Consider the following 23,290-nt stretch of genomic DNA (forward strand, 5'->3'; position numbering starts at 1 on the left):
AATATTTTAATATACAAATCATTGAAATTATTTACAATATATAGAAAATGTGGCTTGAAACCTCAAGAAAAATATAACCAAGGGAAAGACAAAAAGTATTACTAACTTTGTCACGTAAGCATAATGGAAAACTATGCAACATTAAAGAAACATAATGGAAAACTATGCAACATTAAAGAATGATGACAAATCTATGAAACACCTCTTGACATAAATATAGTTGGAGGTCATTATGCTGAGTAAAACTAGTCAAAAAGTAGGGTATAAATATTGTATGAGACCACAGTCTGAAGAAAAAAAAATCAAAACAAGGTTCTACAGCGAAGGATCAGAGTTTGGTCATTCCTAAGTACAAAGGATGAGGGAGGAAGGACAGGAATGGGCTACAGCAACAGTGCTCAGACTAGATCGCCACCCTGGGGGGTCGCCCGATTCATAACAGCAGCAAAATTACAGTTATGAAGTAGCAACAAAAATAATTTTATGGTTTGGGGGCATCACCACCGCATAAGGAACTACTTTAAAGGGTCATGGCATTGGGAAGGTTGAGAACCACTGGGCTAGAGGGTAGACAGGTGTTAACTTGGATCAAAAAGATATCTTTAAGAAGGAAATGACTTTTTTATAAAAAGCATTACTATGGCTCGAGTTGATAGATGCATGGATTTATTCCTAATAAAACATATTTCAAATTGTCTCTGTGATTGGTGGATCGCTGTATAAGTTCCTTCAGTAATAATACGTTAATCTTAGAATCATGGGGAGTCTTCAAAATAAAGGTCATCAAATGATGGCTTCCAAGGGGATCTTCTGAGCCAGTAAAATTTACAGAATAACGATGAGCTTAAAAGGTTTCCGCAAACTGGTTTCCTTTTTTGGCTTCTTTTACACAGGATGAGGATCACGGAGGATTAAGATGATGAAATTCTAAGATAACTGATTTTAAGATAACCAAAAACTACACTAGTAATGAAAAGACCAGTAGAACTACACAAAGGGACTTTTGACATGACAATGTACGTGCTCATTCTTTGAAGGTAATAGGACTGGTCTACAAGAATTCCCATGGGGAACATTACCTCATTCACACTGCAGCCCTTCAGACTTCTTTTAGTTGCTCCAAACACAGTATTTAAAATGCACATGATTTGAGTCCTCTAGGATGCTAAAGTTATCATTTGACATAATAATGGAATCACTACTTTCAGAAATGTATACATCTACATAGGAGTTATGCTAAGAAACAATAGCATCTGAGCTCTCAAAATAGCCCAAGGCAGTATCTAACATAATTGGAATGTTCTCATACAAAACAAAATGATGGAAACCAAAGGGTCAAAGAAGAAACTATGTAATCCATGAGATTAACAGCCTACATTAACCACAGCTTCTTCTAACCCTAAACCAGAAGAACTAGATGGTGCCTTGCTACCATACAACTCTAATGAACAAGGATAAAACAAAAGATCCCAGATAGAATGGAAGAAAAATATGAAACAAAACTCAAATCCCTGAAAAAAATTTGCCGTTAGAACCACTGGCCGTATAACCCTGAAATAACTTTAAAACTTTTCATTTAAGCTATTTCTGCAGGTCATCTTTCAGACAAATTATAGACTGGCTTAAAATTAACAGTAAATGATATTAAAAGAAGTTTAATTTTTTTAATAAATCTTTTTATTGGGGCTCATACAAGTCTTATCACAATCCATACATACATCAATTGAGCAAAGCACCCTTATACATTCGTTGCCCTCATCATTCTCAAAATTCACCTTCCACTTGGGTTCCTGGAATCAGCTCGGTTTCCTTTTTTTTTTCGCCTCCTCCTCCCTCCCCGCTTCCCCCTTCCCCCTGCACCCTTAATAGTTTATAAGTAATTATTTTATCTTATCTTACACTGCCCGGCGTCTCCCCTCACCCACCTTCGCATTGCCCATCTCCCAGAGAGGAGGTTACACATAGATCTCCAAGATCAGTTCTCCCTTTCTACACCCCCTTCCCTCCCAGTGTCACCACTCCCACCGCTGGTCCTGAGGGGTTCATCTGTCCTAGATTCCCTGTGTTTCCAGATCCCCACTGCACCACTGTACATCCTCTGGTATAACCAGATCCGCAAAGTAGAATTGGGGTCATGATAATTGGGAGGGGAGGAAGCGTTCAGGAACCAGAGGAAGGTTTTGAGTTTCATTGTTGCTACACTGAACCCTGAGTGACTCATCTCCTCCCAACTTCCCCTCTGGAAGGGATGTCCAGCTGTGTACAGATGGGCATTGCGTCCCCATCATGCACTCCCCCTCATTCATGGTGATGTGATTCTCACCACCCCCCGCCTTTGTTGTTTGAGACCTGGTCTCCTCTGCCCTTCACGATCACCCATGTTGGTGTGCTGCTTCCGTGTGGGCTTTGTTGCTTCTGGGCTAGATGGCCACTTGTTTGCTTTCAAGCCTTTAAGTCCCCAGACACTATATCTCTCAGTAGCCGGGCACCATCAGCAAAAGAAGTTTAATTTTAAATTTTTTAAATTAACAGAAGTCCAGGCTGGATTCAGAAGAGGGCATGGAACAAGGGGTATCATTGCTGATGTCAGATGGATCTTGGCTCAAAGCAGAGAATACCAGAAAGATATTTACTTGTGTTTCATTAACTATGCCAAGGCATTTGACTGTACAGACCATAAGAAAAAAATCTATGGGTAACCTTGAGAAGATTGGAAATTCCAGAGCATTGTGCTCAATTGGAACTTCTACATAGATCAAATGGCAGTTGTGGAAACAGAACATGAAAATAATGCATGGTTTAAAATCAGGAAAGATGTGCATCAGGTTTGTGTCCTCTCACCATACTCGTTCAGTGATCATCAGAGAAGCTGGACTATGTGGAGAAGAGTGTGGCATCAATATCTTAGGAAGGCTGATTAACAACCTGTGGTATGCAGGTGACACAACCTTGCTTGCTGAAAGTGAGGAGGACTTAAAGCACACTGGTGAAAGCAAGGATTCAAACTGTCAAAATGGAATATCAAGGATTGCAACTTTCAGTATGGATTACAACTCAATGTAAGGAAGACCCAAATCCTCACAAATGGACTAATAAGTAACATCATGATAAATGAAGAAAAAGTTGAAGTTGTCAAGGATTGTGTCTTACTTGTATCCACAATTAGTGCTCATGGAAGCGGCGGTCAAGAGATCAAAAGACATGTTGCATTTGGTAAATCTGCTGCTCAAGACCTCTTTAGAGTGTTGAAGAACAAGAATGTAAATTTGAGGACTAAGGTGCTCCTAACCCATATTATCTGTAGTTCGCAGGAATAACGTGCTCTAAGAAAGATCTAAGCAAGCCAAACCCAAACGGTCATTTGCCCAAATGGGAACTTGAAAACACGTGTAGAAAATGTGTGTGTTGCTCTTGTTAGGTGCCTTGGAGTCAGTCTGACTCACAGCAACACTGCGTACAAAAGGAGGAACCCCCTCCGCCCCCGCCCCCCTCCTGGATCGTCCTCACAGTAGTTGCTAAGTAGTTCTTACATTTGAGGCCATTGTTGCAACCATTATGTCAACCTATCCTGTCAAAGGTTTTCCTCTGTTTCACTTGCCCTCTACTGTATCAAGCAAGATGATTTTCTATAAGGGCGCTTCTCTCCTGAAGGACCCAAAGTACAGAGACTAAGTCTTGCCACCATATCTCTCAGAGCACTCAGGTTAAACTTCTTCAAAGACAGATTTATTTCTTCTTTTGGTAGACCACAGCACTTGTAACAATCTTCTCTAGTACCACAATTCAAATACATCTATTATGCTTCAATCTCCCTTATTCAACTTTCATATGCCTATGAGGCGAGTATACTTTAGTCCTCAAAGTAACAGTGTTGCTTTTCAACACTTTCAAGAGATGCAGATTTACCCAATGCAACACATTTTTTTTAACTCGACAGCTGCTTCCTTGAGTATTGATTGTAGATCCAAGCAAGATTAAATCATTGACAATTTCAATCTTTTCTGTTTATGATGATGTTACCTATTAGTCTAGTTGTGAGAATTTTTATTTTCTTTACACCAACTTACAATCCATATTGAAGGCTGAAATTCTTGACCATCAGCAGCAAGTGCTTCAATTCCTCATTTTCAGCAAAGTATGTCACCTGCATGTCAGATTGTTAATAAGCCTTCCTCCATTCAAGGTGCTAAATCTTCATATAATCCAGAATCTCTGAATATTTGCTCAGCATAAATGCGAAGTAAGTATGGTAAGTGACTACAACCCTGACACACAACTTTTCTAATTTTCAATTTTTGGGGGCTTACACAGCTCTTATCACCATACATACATGTATCCATTGTGTCCAACACTTTTGTTCATTTGTTGCCATCACTTTAGAAACGTTTTCTTTCTACTTGAGCCCTTGGTATCAACCCATTCCCCCCCCTTCCCTACCCTCCCTCCTTCCCACCACAACCTTGATAATTTATAAATCATTGTTTTTTTCATGTCTTACACTGAACGATGTTTTCCATCACCCACTTTTCTGTTGTCCATCCCCCTAGGGAGGGAGTTATATATAGCTCATTGTGATCTGTTCCCACCTTTCTCCCCCCACTTTCCCCTCCCCCTCCCGGTATTTGTTCTGTTCACACAACTGCTTCTTGATCCATGACCAGGTTCCACATGAGTAAAACAAAGAGTGCTGGAATTCCCAATCCTCTCAAGGCTATACTTAGGGTTTGTTATGATCCACACAGCTGAATGCCTTTGAATAGTCAATATAACACAAGTAAGCATCTTTATGGAATCCTCTCCTTTCAGCCAAGATCCAGCTGACATCAGCAATGATATGCCTTGTTCCATGTCCTCTTCAGAATCCGTGTTGAACTTCTGGTAGCTCCGTGTCAGTGTACTGCTACATTGGATGCTGGATGATCTTCAGCAAAAACTTACTTGTATCTGACATCAATGATATTGGTCTGTAATTTGACCATTCTGTTGGGTCACCTTTCTTTAGAATGGGTACAGAAATGAACCCCTCCCAGTCAGTTCACCAAGTAGCCGTCTTCCAAATTTCCTGGCACAGATGAATAAATGTTTCCATTGATTCATCAGCTTGTTAAAACATTGTGATTGGTATTCTACTAATTTCTGAAGCCTTGAATTTAGCTAATGCTTTCTGTGCAGTTTGAACTTCTTTCCTCTGTACCATTCATTCTTGCACAAATGGCTTACCTCCTAAAACAGTACAATGTTGACTAGTTCCTTTTGGTACAGCAACTCTGTGTTTTTTCCTTCTTCTTTTAATGTTTCCTACATTACTCAATATTATGCCCAAAGAATCTTTCATTCAATATTGAAACATGAGGCTTAAATTTTTTTAGTTCTTTTTAGTTTAAGATATGTTGTGCATATTTTTCCTTTCAGGTTTTCCAAATCTAGGTCTCTGCATATTTCATTATAATATTGTACTCTGTCTTCTTGAACTGCCCTTTGAAATTTAGCTTTCACCACATCAATATACCTTTCTTCCATTTGCCTTAGCTATTCTACAATCCTGAGCAATTTTCAGAGTCTCTTCTGACATCCACTTTGATCTTTTCTTTCTTTCCTTTTCAATGACCTTTTGCTTGCTTCATGAATGATGCTCTTGTTCTCCCACGGCTTAGCACACCTTCTGCCATTAGTATTCAATGCATCAAATCTCTTCCTGAGATGTTCTAGAAATTTGGGTTAGGTCAGATGCATTCAAGGTCATACTTTGGCTCTTGTGACTTGTTATAATTTTCTTCAACTTCAACCTAAATTTACATATGAGTAATTGGTGGTCTGTTCTGCAGTCAGCCCCTAGCCTTGTTTTAGCTGCTGATATTGAGCTTCTCCATTGTCTCTTCCTCAGTCAGAGTTTGAGAATCTTTCTACTTGAGGGGCTTATCTTCTAGGACTATCTCTATGTTCTGCTTCTTTTCATGAGGTTTTCAGCGTCTGATAAATCAATTCTGTCCATAGGCTTTCACGGCTAGTTCCTAGAAGTGGATAGCCTAGTTCTTTATCATAGTCTGTTCTTATTCTAGAACAGTGGTTCTCAACCTGTGGGTCGCAACCCCTTTGGGACTCAAACGACCTTTTCACAGGGGTCGCTCAATTCATAACAGTAGCAAAATTACAGTTATGAAGTAGCAGCGAAAATAATTTTATGGTTGGGGGGTCACCACAACATGAGGAACTGTATTAAAGGGTCACGTTATTAGGAAGGTTGAGAACCACTGGTCTAGATGCTCTGCTGAAACCTGTTCCTCTTGGAATTTGAAATATTGGTGATATAACATTTGGGTGATGGGGCACAACACAAAATGAGAAAAACCAATAAAACATCAATTAATAATAGGAACTTGGAACATACAAAGTATGACTTTAGGAAAATTGGAGATTGTCACAAATGAAATTGAACACCTAAAAAATTGATATTCTAGGCATCAGTGAGTCGAGATGGACTGGTATTGGCCATTTTCAATCAGAAAATCATATTAGACTTCCTTCGTTAGCACCCCCTGTCCCCCAACCTAGCTCCCCAGAGCAAGGTATTGCCTTTTAACAGAAGAGCATCAAGGTGGTGTTTGGGAAGGCTGTCAGGCTGTGCTCAAACCTACGCCAAGCAAGAGTGGGCAGTTCTGCATCCTCTTGTGACCCTAGAAGTCAGCTTGGAGGCTTTCCCTGCTTGCCTGCCAGTTGTGCCTTGCTACCTCGTCGGCCCCCAACTGTGCGCCTTAGGACTAATTCTGACCTTCTTTGCCTGAGTACCATTTTTCTCTGAATGCATTTTCCCTTAAGGAGACCTACAAGAAAAGAAACTTGGGACCTGCCCCACTGTACCCGGGAATTCTCCTGAGTTATCTCAGGTCAAGGATGGATCCCTTTCCTAGTGACCAGCCTAGTGCCTGTCCCCATTTACCCCTACTGATCAAGTAAGGCAGATTTTCCACACAGGTGTTGCTGCCTATTTGTGGTGGCTCAGGTTAAGAACTCATACCTCTTAGATTCCCAAACCAATTAATGGAAAGATGTTCCTCAGAAGATGAATGAATGAGCCCTGACCTGCCACCATGTGCCTTTGCCTCATGCATTTGCTGAGTGACTCAGTCCCTATGCTCCTGGGGACCTTTCCTTCCCCTAACAGCATCAATAAAACACCCTGAATCCAGCGGGGACGGGAATCTTAATATGCTTTCCTATGTTGGGAATTAAAGAATCAAGAGAAATGGAGTTGTATACATTGTCAAAAAGGCATTTCGAGGTCGACTGTGAAGAACCATGCTGTCTGTGATAGAATTTTATATCTAAAGATGAACCCAATCACTACGACTATTCAAAATGCATTGATCATTATAGGAAAATTGAAATGCAAAAGTTGGAAACAAAGAATAAGGAACTGTAGTAGGAAAATATGGTCTTGGTGGTAGAAACAAAGCCAGAAACTGAATGTCAGAGATTTACAAAGTCAATGATTTCTTCATCACATATACCTTTTTTTAAACAACACAAAAGGTGACTTATACACATGGACTTCTCTCCAGGTGGACTACACAGAAATCAAATTGACTACTCTGTGGGAAGACACAATGGAGAAGCTCAGTATCAGTAGCTAAAACCAGGCCAGGGGCTGACTGTGGAACATACCATCAATTGCTCATATGTAAGTTTATGTTTAAGCTGAAGAAAATTAAAACAAGTCCATGAGATCTAAAATATAATCTTGAGTCTATCTCACCTGAATTTCAAGGACAGATCTGACACACTGAACACTAATGATAGAAAACTTGAAGAGCTATGGGAAGACATTAAGAACATCATATATAAAGAAACCAGAGATCATCAAGGTGGCAGCTTTTCCTCAGTCACATCTTAAGTACCAGTGGTAGTTACATAATTTCATGTCAACTTGATAAATAGGTATAGGGGTGGTGTCTAGCCTGTCAGTCAGATTACAGTCTAATAATGTCTCCCTGTGGGTGTGGCCTTCTCATGAGGATTCTGAGAACTTCCTCTCTTTCTCCCTGCAGGTGGGACACACTCTCTCTGTTTTCACCCTCCTGGTGACAAGCCACATGGAGGCACATTGAGGAGATACAGGAGATACACTCAGAGAGCTGAAGGAGCCATGTGGAGACATGTGCCAGCACTGAGATGCTTCCACAGCCACTAGATCCACAAAACCTTTCACCTACCCATCTGTGATCTTTGGCATTCAACATCATTGCATGTGCTACAGGAATCTGAAGATGAATTCATAGACTAATATCAGACATATGGGCTAATAACAGACGTAAGGACTTTATCTGGACTAGGCTGGGATGTTTTCTCAATAGACAATCGCTCTCTGATATAAAGGTTTCTCTTATGCACATAAGAGTGTCTCTGGATGTTTCTCTAGTCAACGCTGTCTAACACAGCACCTTCCCAACCCGACCTGAAGTGCTTATGCTCTGGAACTATGGCTAGCAATGGTCTGCTACTATTCATTAAGTTTTTGTTATCTGACAATGTTTCAACACTATTCATAAATTCCTCTAAAGTGAACAGCATATTCTTTCTTTATAGTCTGTTCTGAAGTCTGGAACTCTGCTGAAACTTGTTCATTTTGGGTGACGGTGCTGGTATTTCAAATACCAATGACAAAGCTTCCAGTATCACAGCAGCACACAAGCCCCCACAATACAACAAACTGACAGACAAGTTAAATCATTGGAAATGGAACAAATAGAGAATGGAAATAGCAAAAAGGCTTACACGATGTAAAAGCTACAACCAATGTCAAGGAACAATTTGTATTAAAATTGCTAAATGGAAATCTAATTTGCTTTGTGAACATTCACCTAAAACACAATACAAAAAATATTTTAAATCACCAATCAAAAGATATAGAATAGTCCTGAAAAATGGAAAGTAAACCATGAAATATGGTTCATGTGCACTTTAACAAAACAAGAAGAGCAATTCTTAGTTATTAACTTTCATGACACTGTATGTTCAGTATATTTTTGTTAACTGCTGTTGAGTCAGATCCAACTCAGGCAGATCTAACGTATAAAGGTCTTGTACCATCTTTATGGTATATTTGAGTTCATTATATGCCTACTGTGTCAATTCATTTCATGAAAGGTTCAATATATTGACTCATATTGCTAATGCTGAATGTTTTCTCATAAAAATTTTTCAGTCATCAAAGAATGAAAAAGAATAGTAGTGACTACTGTAGAAGAAACCTAAGCAGAAATGAATACAGCTAGAAGAAATTTTATATGTAAATTATGCTAAGTCAGACCCTGTTGAGGAAAGACGATTCATGGAAATAATATTTTAAAACAACAATTTAAATATTATTTGTCTCATAAATTACTAAAAAGAAAAAACAATGTAATAACAAATAGCTTTAATTTACAGTAAAGTATAAGTCAAAACTTGCACCTCAGATATTAAAATATGAAAGAGCATTACAATAGTAAATTAATGGAGAACAAAGAAAACACAATAATTAAGAAATTTAAAATATATCAGTAAGTTATCTGAAATGTTACTTTCCTGTCTATAAACCAGAAGTTACCACATCACTTTCTGGCCTAAGTAACCATTTTGTCACACCATATGTTTTATGTACAGAGAAGGCATGAACCATTTTGAAAATGAGTTACTTTTAAAATCCGTTCTGCTTACCTTTGCCCAGTAGCGAAAAGCTAACACCAAGGGAGTAAAGGCAGGTTCCCTTTTACCAAGAGCAGCAAGTAAATCAGTAGTGAGGCATGCCATTTCATTTCCTGCACTCACTCTACAAAGTAAACCACTGTGAATGAAAAAGAAACAAATTTCACTACAGTCATACGTTAAAAAACAGAATACTTCAAATCCTGTGGCTATCCTTTCCAGTCACCATATTTTAAAACCTAAAAAGCGATAAAAATGTTTTAATAAATTTAGAACTAAACTAAATTTTCATCAATAGAACTACATTAAAAATTAATTTTAAAAGCAACATAAAGATCCACCAAAATTGTACCTATCTGAAAGAAGACTGATCCTTTCAAACTGAAATGGTGCAACACATTATCCTACTTGATATTTTTGTTTACGTGGAAAATATCAATGAATAAACTGACCAGCTATATTTCTTGACACTTATCTTTCCTATTCAAGCTTTCAAACCTTTATTGAACTGTTATTTGAAGAAGAGACTAAAAAGGATTTACATATTAGCCCACAGATCAACTAGAACTAGGAGGCACGTTATATAAGGTGACCAAATTCTTGTGGAGATATTTTAAAGGTAGGGAGAACAAAATACAGATGTGGCATTGACACAAAAAGGCAATGTGACACTCCATAGTACAAAAACATAACAGATGCCACTATGCCTGCAATCCCTTCTGATTTTTCTTTAAATAATGGGAGTTTGAGCATATCATTAACCCCTCTAGGCCTCAATTTTCTCATTGAGAAAAGAAGGAAGCTGAAAATACCCTTTCACTAAGAAATACATCTCTATATTGTTTCCCTATTTTTTACATTCATCTCAAACAGAATTAATATCATTTTTCTAACGTGCACTGCCCTCTCAATCCTACAGATATGAGAATGGCAAGACCAATCTCCAAGACTAGATTCTATCGCCAGTGAGCTCCTTGAAAAGAAGACCGGTCGTTCTTATTAGGCTTGCATCCCTAGAGCTAAGTGGTCACCTACCACAGAGTATGGGTGAGTGAATAAATGAAAGGGGAAAAAAGAAAAGTTTCGCCTAGAATGTTTTATTTTCCAACTCTCTGGTAACTACTTCTTGTTTATATATTTCCCATAAGCTTAGTATTTTCAACAAATAGAGACTACTTGGTTATATTAATTCAAGAATAATTCTGAAATGTTTCACTTTTGGAAGTGTCCACTGCACATTTCATTAATGTTTTATTTTAATATTTTCTCTTCATTGTTACCAACCTTTTCCGATCTTTGCACACCACCACAGGAACTTTAGCGTGAAAATCAGATTCCACATCTACATATAATACTAATAGGGAAAAAAATAATAAACACAAGTAAGCTAATATCAACATTACTGTAGAGTAAACATTAAGTTTTCTTCTAAAGTCACTCTTATTGCTTCTGTGTAGTAATCCATTTTTCATTACAATCATTAACTCCATGGAGTTAATGATCTAACCGCCTTTGGTGTCATTCTTTCTCTATCACAAATCACCATACAGTTCAAAACGTTGTCTGAAAATCATAATCACCATACAAAAATAGGTCTTAATATTCTGAAAATTTGAATATTTCCATACACAATTTAGCCAAAGTTGTTTAACTTTCAAAGATAGCGTAAGCAGAGGTCACAACTTACTTCCCAAGGTTATTTCCCCAGGAGGCCCAAAATAAGGGCCTCGAGGGCACTGACCGCTTACTTCTTCAAGTTCTCAAACGAAAGCTCTTAACGAATAAATAACAGGGTAAAGCACACATCCCCCAGAAACTCTTCAAGATATGCCATGCCAAAAATGTGCTTAATCAAAATAGATTACACCGTTGCATTTAAAGCTCAAAGAACATTTCTTAGCAGCTATAATGATGATGAAAAGTGCACTGGCCACGTGGAAACGATAAAGACAAAAGGAGCTCAATGACAATACATGACAATGATTCAGACAAAACTGCTAAATGAGAAACGTTTAATACAGATGTATAAACAAGTACTGTAGCTACTAGGATGAAGGTCTTTAGAGGGTAGAGTGAGGGCATAATGAAGATAGTTGTCAATTTACAACCAGACTGAGTCTTGTAAACCTATGTCTTGTGTTTTATGGTGGTCTACTTTTGTATGTTAGTGAAAATACATTTTAAAAATAATTTAGGCTAGGCAGACATTGTTCACTAAGTCTGAAATAGTAAAATGCAAATATCTACTACTTTATCTGTAATATGCTTTAGGGTTTTTACGGAATTAGGAGCAAGTATTTTTTAAATAAAGCCAGTTTGGAGGTGCAAAAAAAAAAAAGGACTGAGCTACTAAAAGAAAGGCTGTGGAGAAGATGGAGAAAATACAGAGATACTGTATCAAAAAGAACTAGTCAACATTAATCTGCCATTTCAGGAAGTAACATAAAATCAAGAACCCATGATACGGAAGGCTGTTCAAGCTGTACTGAAAGAATTAGACAAAAACAAGGCTCCAGGAATTCATAGAATATCAATTAAAATGTTTCAACAAGCTGATATTGGATATATTGGGAGCACTCATTCAACTATGCCAGGGAATTTGGAAGACAAGTACTCGGCCATATTGGTACCCATTCCAAAGAAAGGTGGAACAACAGTTAGAATATCACACTTGAGTAAAGTTTTGCTGCAGATCATCCAACAAAAGTTGTGGCAGTATACTGATTCAGGGATTTGTCATAGGTTCAGGATGGATTCAGATGAGGACATAGAACAAAGGATCTCACTGCCGATATAAAATGGATCTTGGCTAAAAGCAGAGAATACCAGAAAGATGTTTACTTGTGCTTTACTGACTATGCTGCACTGACTGTGTGGCTCACAACAAATTACGGATAATTTTGAGAATGGGAATTCCAGCACACTTCATTGTGCTCACATGGAACCCATACATGGATCAAGAGGCAGCTGCACAAACAGAACAAGGGAATACCGCATGGTTTAAAATCAAGAAAGGTGTCCATCAGGGCTGATCTTCGCACCATATGTATTCAGTCGATATGCTGAGCAAATTAATTAGAGAAGCTGAGTTATATGAAGAATGTGGCATCAGAATTAAAGCACCACTTATATAACAACTTGTGATATGCAGTGACACAATCTTGCTTATTCAAATTAAAGAGGACTTGAAGCACTTACTGATAAAAATCAAGGATTACAGCCTTCAGTATTTTAAAAAATTTAATGTAAAGAAGACAAAAATCCTCACAACTGGACCAATAGGTAACATCACAATAAATGGGAGAGAAGATGAATTGAGGTTGCCAAGGGTTTTCTCCTGCGTGCACCCACTATCAGTGCTCATGGAAGCAGCAGTCGAGGGATCAAAGGATGTATGTATGGCATTGGGTAAACCTGCTGCACAAAACCTCTTCAAAGTGTTGAAAAGCAAAGCTGTTAACTTTGAGGACTTAGGGACACCTAACCCAAAGCCAGAGTATTTTTAGTTGCGTCCTAGGTATTTGGAAGTTGGACACTGAAAAAGGAAGACTGAAGAAGAATCAATGCATTTGAAATAGGGCGCTGGGGAAAGACTACAGCGTGTAACACGGTGGCAAAAACGCAAATCTGTCTGGGAGCAAGTAGAGCCGGAATGCACCTTGGAGGTTAGACTTTATCTCACATATGCTGTCGAGAGACCAAAACTATTCATAGGAACCAAAAGATGGAAACAAGCTAAATTCCCAGCAACAGACGAATAAGTAAACAAAATGTGGCACACACAATGAAATAGTCATAAAAGGAAAGTACTACATGGATGAGCGAACATTGAAAACATGCTGAAAGAAATGTCATAAAACAATACATGTATGATCAAACTTACGTGTACAGGTAAATAAATATTAACCAAAGTGATTACCAGGAACAGGATGAGAAAAGAAAAGCATGAGTCATCCGTTAAGAGGGCAGAGACTTTCTGTTACTGGGATGGACTAATTTAGAAATGGATAATGCTGGCAGACTAAGCATGATCAACTGATGAACATAATAATTACATCTGAATTTTATATGGAAAATGTGCAAAATTGGCAAATGTTTTGTTATATAGGAAAGAACTCCAAAAAATTATATGAGGGGCTTCAAAAAGGTCTTGAAAAACCACATTTATCCTTAGATTCTAGTTTTTTCCATGAACTTTATTAAGTCCATCATATATTTTTACTACAATTTTAAAAAGAAATAATCTTCTAGATTATTTACATGTTCTAGAGCCTTGTTTGAGACACTCGTAATTTTGTTTTTTAAATTTTAAAAGTATACTATATGAATATATTTTCTGCCTAAAAAATTCAGACCAGGCATATATTAAAAATTTACTAGCTATGATTTGATTTGTGTAACAGTTATTTTCTATCATTATCTATACATCCTTATATCATACCTTTAACTCCAAAATGCTGAGTTTTAATTTTAACTTGGTTAGCCATAGTGACAACTCAACACAAGTAACTTTAGAGAATCTTCCATTAATAATGCACATAATTAGGCAAATTAAAAACAGAAAAACACTCACCAGATTTTTTTAAAATCCCAAGGACTTGTATAAGAAGATCTGGATGATTCATCTAAAAAAATTTTGAATTAAGTCAATAAATAAACTTCAAATCTTAAATAGAACTTTAGAGAAAATTCAATTCATTAAAGAACATCATTTATATAAAACCATACTCTAAATTTTAAAATACTGTAAGCAGAAAATATGAGGAGACTTCCAAAAGTCTGTGGAAAATCAAATGTTTTGATACTCCTATTATAGAGTATTTTAGTACCTTCATAATTACAAAACAAAACTGTTTTTGCTCTGGGGTAGTTCACGGCCTACCCTGAAAGCAGTGGGGCTCCTTGTGCTTAGGTCCAGGTACTCTAAGCTGCAGTCAGGCAAAGGGTTAGGTGGAGGACTATTATGAGAGGCTGCCACAACCTGAACATGAGCTGATCCCAGAGTAGACAGGAAGCTACTGCCCACCACTCAGGTCTCACACAGACAGCTAAGCCAGGTGCACTGTACCAGCCCTACAGAGCTCCTGCCAGCCATTCAGAACTGTGTCATCCTAGTGAGGGTATATACTACTCTCTTCACTCACAACTCTCACAACCAACCCACAGTCACTGTGTGAGCAAGAGATTCAAATGTCCTGAGCGCAGCAATCAACCAGCCAGAGGGCAGGGCAGCATGGGGGTGACATGTGGGCCTCGTCTGGCTGAGAGGCCAGTGCACAGACCCATGAACCTCATGGGCTAGAGTTAGACTCCTGAAAAGGGCTGTTTCCAGGACAGAAAAAGTTATTTCTTCCTGCTACAGAGAAAGCCGTTTGCACAGCAGGTGAAGAAACCAGGCAAGAGAATGACTGCTGGATACCTGAAGGGTAGCCTGGTGAAGGTCTGTGGCTGGGAGCCTAACATGCACAGCAGGCACCAAGAAGATAACTAACATTAAATCCATCACTCAGAGAAATTCAAGTCATCATGAAAAATACTGAAATTATGAAAAAATGTGTGGGGATGAATGGTGCACTGTATACAATAATGTATGCTGTACCATATGTACTCGAGTATAAGTGAACCCAAATATCAGCCAAGGCACCTAATTTTACCACAAAAACTGCATTAAAAATGTGCTGAAAAACTCAGCTTATACAAGAGTATATATGGTAGGTGTTCCTTGTATAAACTGCATAAAAGCATGGTACTTTACAAGAGATTATTAAGGAGAACTTATTGAGATATTAAAAACAAGTTAGTTTAAAGTGGGCTACTATTTAACAGTATGTGATAATCATATATTAATTATAAAAGTCAATGGCTAAAAATGAAAACATCGAACCTTCACCGCAATAAAACCTCTGAGTATAAAATTATCCAAAATAGCAATAAAATATGAAATGCTGACGATTTCAAAGGTTTCACATGGCAGTAAAGTGGGTAACGTTAGCTGTGCCCAGCCCTATCATACTTTCACTAATGACATGTAGCTACTGAATTAGGTAAAAGCACCTGTCATGCATTTTGAAGCCAAAGACTAATTTCCAAAAACACTCCACAGTTTTATAGCTCCCCAGCTCTAGTGTGACACTGGGTTAAGGGTTAGGGTGCTGACCACAAGGTTTCCAGTCCAAACCTACCAGCTACACAGTGGAAAAAATAGGAGTTTATCTGTTCCCCATATCTCGGAAACTCCACAGAACTATTTTAATTTCTCCTATAGGGTTTCTATGAGTCAAAAGAGACTTGAAGGCAGTGGGTTGGTATCTCATCTCTGAAGAGATAACAAAACATTCTAACCACTAGTTAAGAACCACACATAAACAGTTCTTTTTTAATGACTTACCTTGGGAGGAAATTTTATATCTATATTAACATCACTACTTTTCAGAGCAAACTTAGTCACTGAGGAGCCATATAACCTAAGTGAACATTCTGAAAGAAAGAAAATATTTCAAAGTATAAAATAGTATACAAAATTGGATGCTTAGAAAAGGAATAGGAAAATTAAATATATTCATATACTTTGATTCTATGCCTTTAATTTCAAATACAATTAGAAAAAAATGAGACTTCTAACTGATCTATAATAAAAATAGTTCTCAGTTGTAGAGTAAAAAATAGGGAAGGAAAGCAGCAATTATCATTAAAGTTCCATGTTCAAACAAAATTTTAATAACATTAATGATCACTGAGCATATGCTTACAATTAAATATAACTATATAAAAATACACTAAACTAGGTGATCCTACTATAATAAACTACATTTATTTTTAGATATTTTGAGTATGGAACAGATAAAACATCCAAAGTCAATGCTTTTAAAAATATAAAATGAAGTAATCTGACAATGCAAATTTAAAACAGAAAAACAAAAACAATAATGTGGCTTCTCAAAGTTTGTGGAACAAAATATATAGGACTAATAATGCTTCACAAACTTTCTTTGATAACTACCTTTCTCAGATAACCAAGTATCTTATTTCAAAAATATAGCAAGATAAATTTAAAAGGATTTGAAAAATTGAAAACTCATTCCTGAAACTTAAGGGGTTAAAATGGTTTAGTATTTTAGAAATTTTTAGCTCACACTCTGTTACATATATAAAACCCTATTTTGATCAAGATTACAAAACGTTATCCAAATAACTGAAATCCTAAAATGTTCACTGCAATTCTTAAATAATGGTGAATTAATCTGTGCTAAATAAGTATTGTGTTTTGGGTTAAAAAATTAGTACAGAAATAGCACAGAGAAATTATTTTTCTGTTTAAATTTTTATTTTATATTCTTCTTTTTAACTCACAATGTATAATATGAAACTATAAAACATCAATTATCTAACATCCCTTTTATGATAGGAAATAACTTTTTGATATGAGATATATGTGCTTAAATCTTATATCAATACAGAAAATAAAATCAATGAGGGCTAAAAGAATAATTATCAAGGTATCTATAATAACCCTGGATTCACTTGATTCAAAAATAAGATTTCTATAATACAGATATTCTACTCCACAGTTACTATTTAAAGTATTTTTTTCCCCAGAATCAATCAACAGAAATTTTACTCAGTAGTTACTTGGAATGCTTATATTTAAATACTATAGCCAGAAAGTCTATTTAGCAATTAATGATACTAAAAATAGATGTTTGACCACTAAAAATGTATTCTATAATGGCAGTTGCTTACATTTTAAGTTCCATTTTTCAAATGTTATCCAGCTACCAATATTTCATATAGTCTATAAAAATTAAATTAATCTGCTATTAAGTAGGGGGAAAATTAAAAATATATTAAGAAACTTGCCCTAAATTCAAAAGGAAGCAAAATAGAGTTTAGAAATTTTAAAACTAAGTATCAAATATATCTGTACCTGGTAAACATGTTGTTATAACCTTTGACATTTCCTCCACAATTTCCTGCCGAACTCTGAGGTCATCATCTGTTATTCCTTGTTCTTTTGCTAATTCAATAATTGCAACACTTAAAGCAGCCAAGTGCTCAGGAGAAGGAGGTGGCAGAGAACGAAGCTCACTTTCTTCTTGTTTTTCCTATTAGCATGATATTTAACAACAGTAACAATGAAAAAGCATTTCTAGTTTAATGCCTTTATATTTGAGAAGATATAACTAAATTAACAGACACTAGCTGAGCCCCTTTCATGTGTAAGATTGACACCTAACATCTAGACATGCAATAAATCTATGTGTCTATATTTATAGGTTAAGTATTAAGGTGGCGGAAGGACCTTAGGCCTCTACTCAAACACTCCCTCAATGTATGAATACTTTCTTTTATTAAATTGGAACTCTATGATGCTCACTCTCCCAACACAACTGCTGGAGCCAAAGGGGGTGAACAAGTAAATGTGGTGAAGAAAGCTGATGGTGCCCGGCTATCAAGAGATAGTGACTGGGGTCTTAAAGGCTTGAAGATAAACAAGCGGCCATCTAGCTCAGAAGCAACAAAGTCCACATGGAAGAACACACCAGTCTGTGTGATCGAGTGGTCCCGAAGGGATCAGTTACCGGGCATCAAAGAACAAAAATCCTATCATTGACTGCACACCTCCATGATAGGATCGCTGAAGACAAATGGGTGCATAAGCAAATGTGGTGAAGAAAGCTGATGGTGCCCGGCTATCAAAAGAGATAGTGTCTGGGGTCTTAAAGGCTTGAAGGTGAACAAGCGGCCATCTAGCTCAGAAGCAAAAAAGCCCACATGGAAGAAGCACACCGGCCAGTGCGATCACGAGGTGCCAAGGGACCAGGTATAAGGCATCATGCAAAAAAAAAAAGATATGTGTGTGTATGTATGTGTATATTTATATATATATGCCATGTATATATATATATATATATATATACCATATTAAATGAAGGGGGAAGTGCAGAGTGGAGACCCAAGGCCCAAGTGTCGGCCAATGGAGATCCCCTCATAGAGGGGTTTAGGAGAGGAGATAGGTTAATTAGGGTGCGAGGTAGTACCGATGAAGAACACAGCTTTCCCCCAGATCCTGGATGCTTCCTCCCCCCAACTACCATCATCCGAATTCTACTTTGCAGGACTGGATAGGGCAGAGGTTGTACACTGGTGCATATGGGAGCTGGAGGCACAGGGAATCCAGGGTGGATGATACCTTCAGGACCAAGGGTGTGAGGGGCGATGCTGGGATAGTGGAGGGTGAGTGGGTTGGAAAGGGGGAACTGATTACAAGGATCCACATGTGACCTCTTCCCTGGGAGAGGGACAGCAGAAAAGGGGGGGAGGGGAGACCCCGGATAGGGCAAGATATGACAAAATAACGATGTATAAATTACCAAGGGCACATGAGGGAGGGGGGAGAGGGGAGGGAGGGGAAAAAAAAAAAGAGGACCTGATGCAAGGGGCTTAAGTGGAGAGCAAATGCTTTGAGAATGATTGGGGCAGGGAATGTATGGATGTGCTTTATACAATTGATGTATGTATATGTATGGATTGTGGTAAGAGTTGTTGGAGTCCCTAATAAAATGTAAAAAAAGAAAAGAGGTGAAAAAAATGATTAGGGCAAAGAATGTACAGATGTGCTTTATACAATTGATGTATGTATATGTATGGACTGTGGTAAGAGTTGTATGAGCCCCTAATAAATTGTTTAAAAAAAAAAAAGAAATTGACTTCCACAATTGAAAAAAAAAAAGAAAAGAAAAAGACAAGACCCCTCCTATACAGGAGGTTGCTGTTAAGTTCATTTTTAAGCAATACAATTTGTTCTACTAGGGTAACATCATGAATTCTGAAATGTTACATCCAAGCCAAGACCATATAAATACAGTTGATAATTATGGTTGATGATTATGGTACAAAATAGACAAACTGTCTTAGACATGAGAGGTTTTTAACTTTCTAAGCAACTATCAGGTCGAAGGGTTTAAGGGTCACAAGAAAACATCCTAGGCTCCATTGCCTCACCTGATACACCTGTCTATCATTTATAATTGATTTCTATTATTTATCTAATATGAGGTAAAATATTATCTTTTCAAAATCTATTCTGCTAAAAGTTTTAAAACCTCTTTAAATAAAAAGGGCGAAGAGGAACCATACTATACAGGGGGCTTCGAAAAGCTCATGCAAAAATGGAATGTTTCCTTAGACTTTTTGAAGCTACCTTGTATATGAACAATGACTTTTTTAAATGTTTATTTTTAAAGATTACAATGATTATACGATATTTGCAAAAACCACCATGAAATAGAGGTAAATAATTACCCATTATCTCACATGCTACAACTTTATTTTTCTAAACAAATTTGAGACCATATAGTTTTGTTCATTTAGTATTAAAACATAGGTATTTTCAAATACAACTTTCACTCAAGAAAGAAACAATCTCTTTCTTTCTTCAGACATGGAATTCCTATTAGATCTAATAACCAAAAGTACTTGGTCTTCTTCAAATAAAATGACTTTGGTCCATTCCTAATATTACTTATTTTTATTATATCCAGATTTTGCATAAGTAACATTTATTTAAGGTGTGGAATTAGCAACTTAAGCAATTAAGACCCCATTTGTATACATTTTTTGCAGCTCTTCATTATAATTTAAGTTTTAGGTGAATTTTTGATAACTATTTTAGGGTTCACCCAAAATATTAATAACATAAAGATGATACAAGATTTTAATAGAAAATTATTTTTATATGCACCAAATCACAAAATATACTAAATCATATTAGATTGACAAGGAACTAAAAACATAACAGACACTTAAAAAACACTCTTTTATGCTGTTCTCATTGATAGCCTATTTCCCTGTGTTAGAATGATAATCAATGAAGTTTCTGCTCTCAAGTAATTTATATTCTAGTTAGGGGAAATAAACAACAGACAAAAATTCATATTAATATGTCAGTTAGTGCTATGAAAACTAATTTAAAAAATAAGATATGCTGAGTATGTTCTTCCCCTTTGGTTTTCTAAGTCTAGGTCCTTGCATAATCTTTGGCTTTGCATTCTGGAACTGCCCTTTGAAATTTCCCTTTCAACACCTTGACTTCATCCTTTCTTCCATTTGCTTTAACTCTATGACTAAGAGCAAACTTCAGAGTCTGTTCCAACATCTACTTTGATCTTTTCTGTCTTTCCTGTCTTTTTAATGACCTTCTGCTTTCTTCATATATGCTGTTCTTGATGTCTTCTCACTGTTTAGCAGGTCTTCTGTCATTAATGTTCAATGCTGTAAACCTATTTATGTTCTTAAAATATGGGTGGGATTTTGATCTCAAGGCTGCATTTTGGCTCTTGTAGACTGTATAATTTTTCTTCAGATTTAATCTAAATGTAGATAGGAGCAATAAGTGGTCTTTCCACAGTTGCTCTTAGTCTGGTTTTAGCTGCCGATATTGAAATTTTCCATAGTCTCTTCAAACAAAGATAGTCAATTTTATTTCTCCGTATTCCATTTGGAAAAGTCCCACATGCATACTGACCATTTGTGTTCTTGAAAAAATAGTATTTTCAATGAAGAAGTCATGGGTCCTACAAAATTCTATCATGAGATCTCCAGCTTCATTTCTATCACCTAAGACCCTATTTTCCAATTACTGATACTTTCTCTGTTTCAACCTTTTGTAATCCAATCACCATTAATTATCAGTGCATCTTGAGTGTTTAATCAATTTCTTTATCACTAGCTTTGGTGGTTGGTGCATAAATTTGAGTTAATAGTTTTATTGACTGGATTTCCATATACACAGATAGATATTATCCTATCACTATGGGTTAGACAGGGTTTTCTGGAGAATCAAAACCAGGACACTTATGATTAGATAGACAGCTAGATCTATACAGCATGAAGGAATATCACAGCTAATTAGTCCACACAGCAGTTCAGAGGGCTCAACTCAACTCACTTCCGTGGAAGAGTTAATATACTGAAAGTCCTTAAACTCAGGAGGGTTGCTGGGTCCAAGGTCAAGGAGACTGAGTCTTCCCTAGGACAATGCAGGCAGTTCGGTCATAGGCAGCAAACAGCAGGGTGGGTTACGAACAGTCAGCAGCTCAGGAACTTAGCAAAGCAGGCCCAGATAGAATATCAAACTTAAGCAATACGAGACATTAAGATCTGCCAGCCTCAAGCTCAAGCTATGCATACACCAGCAGTGTGGCGAAACAGGTCTTGAAGAAACCTCAAGCTCTAGCAACATGATCTACAGGTTCGCTGTCCCACAGGTAATGTAGCTTACAAGTTGAGGCAGAAAACTAGCTAAAGTAGCCGCACACTGGTCCAATCACCAGAGAGTGAGAAAGAGAGGCGGTTCTTACCGAGCCATTCGTCTCTTTGTTGTCTGATCAAACTGTGACTTTATTAATCCCATATGTTCCTATTGGCCAGGTTGGCACAATAAACCTACCTATCACACACCGCCAGCACTGTACTTCAAGAGAGATCTTGAAATGTCCTTTTTGATGAAGAATGTAATGCCATTCATTTGAATCTGTCATTCCTGACAAGAATAAATCATTGTTTTGGGGTTCAAAATGGCTACTGCCAGTCCATTTCATTTCACAAATGCCTCAAATATCAGTATTTATGTATTCCATTTCATTTTTGAAAAAAATTGAACATTAGTAATAATCCATCTACTGTCTATAATTAATAATGTTGAGAAACTTTTCATGTATTTGACATTTGCATGTCTTCTTTAAAAATTCTTAGCTCAAAGCTTTTACCCCTTTTTATTGTGTTGTTTTCTTATTAATAAGTTGTATATATTTTATATACAAATCCTTTTGTTTGAATTTATTAATTATTGATCAAAATACTCTAATATATATACACATACACATATATCTTTATCTGTTTGTCATTGTAGATGTCTTTCAAGATGTTCATTTTATCAAGTTTCTGACCAAAGAGATTGTTCAGAATATTCCTTTACTATCTTTGTAATGTCCTCAACATAAGAAGTAATATTCCCTATTTCATTTCTGACATTTGTAATTTGTGTCTTCGTTTTCTGAATTAGAGGTTTATTAATATTATTACTATTCAAAGAATCAGCATTTAGTTTTGCTAATATTTATTACTAATATTTTTCAATTTTATTGATTTGGCTCTAGTTTTATTTCTTTTCTTATGCTAACTTTGAATTTAATTTCCTCTTCTTTTTCTTGTTTCCATAAATTTTAGAACTTACTTTCTTCTTTCTAATATACACATTCAATAATATAAGTTTCCTTCCAAGTGGTAAAGGATGCCTGGTAGGGCTTGATCAAGTGCAATTTAGCCAAGAGGAATTGACAAAAACCAAATGAAGGCAAACATGATAGTAGGGCAAGAAGAAAAAAAATGTGGAAATAACTAGGAGGAAGAAGACATTTACAGAGGTCTAAATACAGGCACATACATACATACATATATTTATATACAACAATAGGGAAATAGATCTATGTACATATATTTATTTACTTTTTGGTTCATATATTTATATCTCAAGGTAGCAGACAGACATTGGGCCTCTATTCCAGTACTCCCTCAATGCAAGAACTTTGTTCTAATAACCCAGCAT

General features: G+C 36.7%; 1 protein-coding gene across 10 annotated transcripts in view; it reads right to left on the bottom strand.

Annotated features, from left to right (window-relative positions):
• TUT4 (terminal uridylyl transferase 4) overlaps nt 1-23,290 on the bottom strand; it is a 150,490-nt gene that overhangs the window by 70,147 nt on the left and 57,053 nt on the right. For all 10 annotated transcript variants that reach the window (XM_075556100.1, XM_075556073.1, XM_075556090.1 and 7 more), the window contains 5 exons: nt 17,609-17,786; nt 16,073-16,161; nt 14,258-14,309; nt 10,969-11,038; nt 9,697-9,823 (listed from right to left, as the gene is read on the bottom strand). In XM_075556100.1, coding sequence (XP_075412215.1) covers nt 9,697-9,823; nt 10,969-11,038; nt 14,258-14,309; nt 16,073-16,161; nt 17,609-17,786 — 516 coding nt within the window. The remainder of the gene's footprint in view (nt 1-9,696; nt 9,824-10,968; nt 11,039-14,257; nt 14,310-16,072; nt 16,162-17,608; nt 17,787-23,290) is intronic.

The sequence above is a fragment of the Tenrec ecaudatus genome, chromosome 1 (genome assembly GCF_050624435.1).
Source record: "Tenrec ecaudatus isolate mTenEca1 chromosome 1, mTenEca1.hap1, whole genome shotgun sequence".
Taxonomy (NCBI): Eukaryota; Metazoa; Chordata; class Mammalia; order Afrosoricida; family Tenrecidae; genus Tenrec; species Tenrec ecaudatus.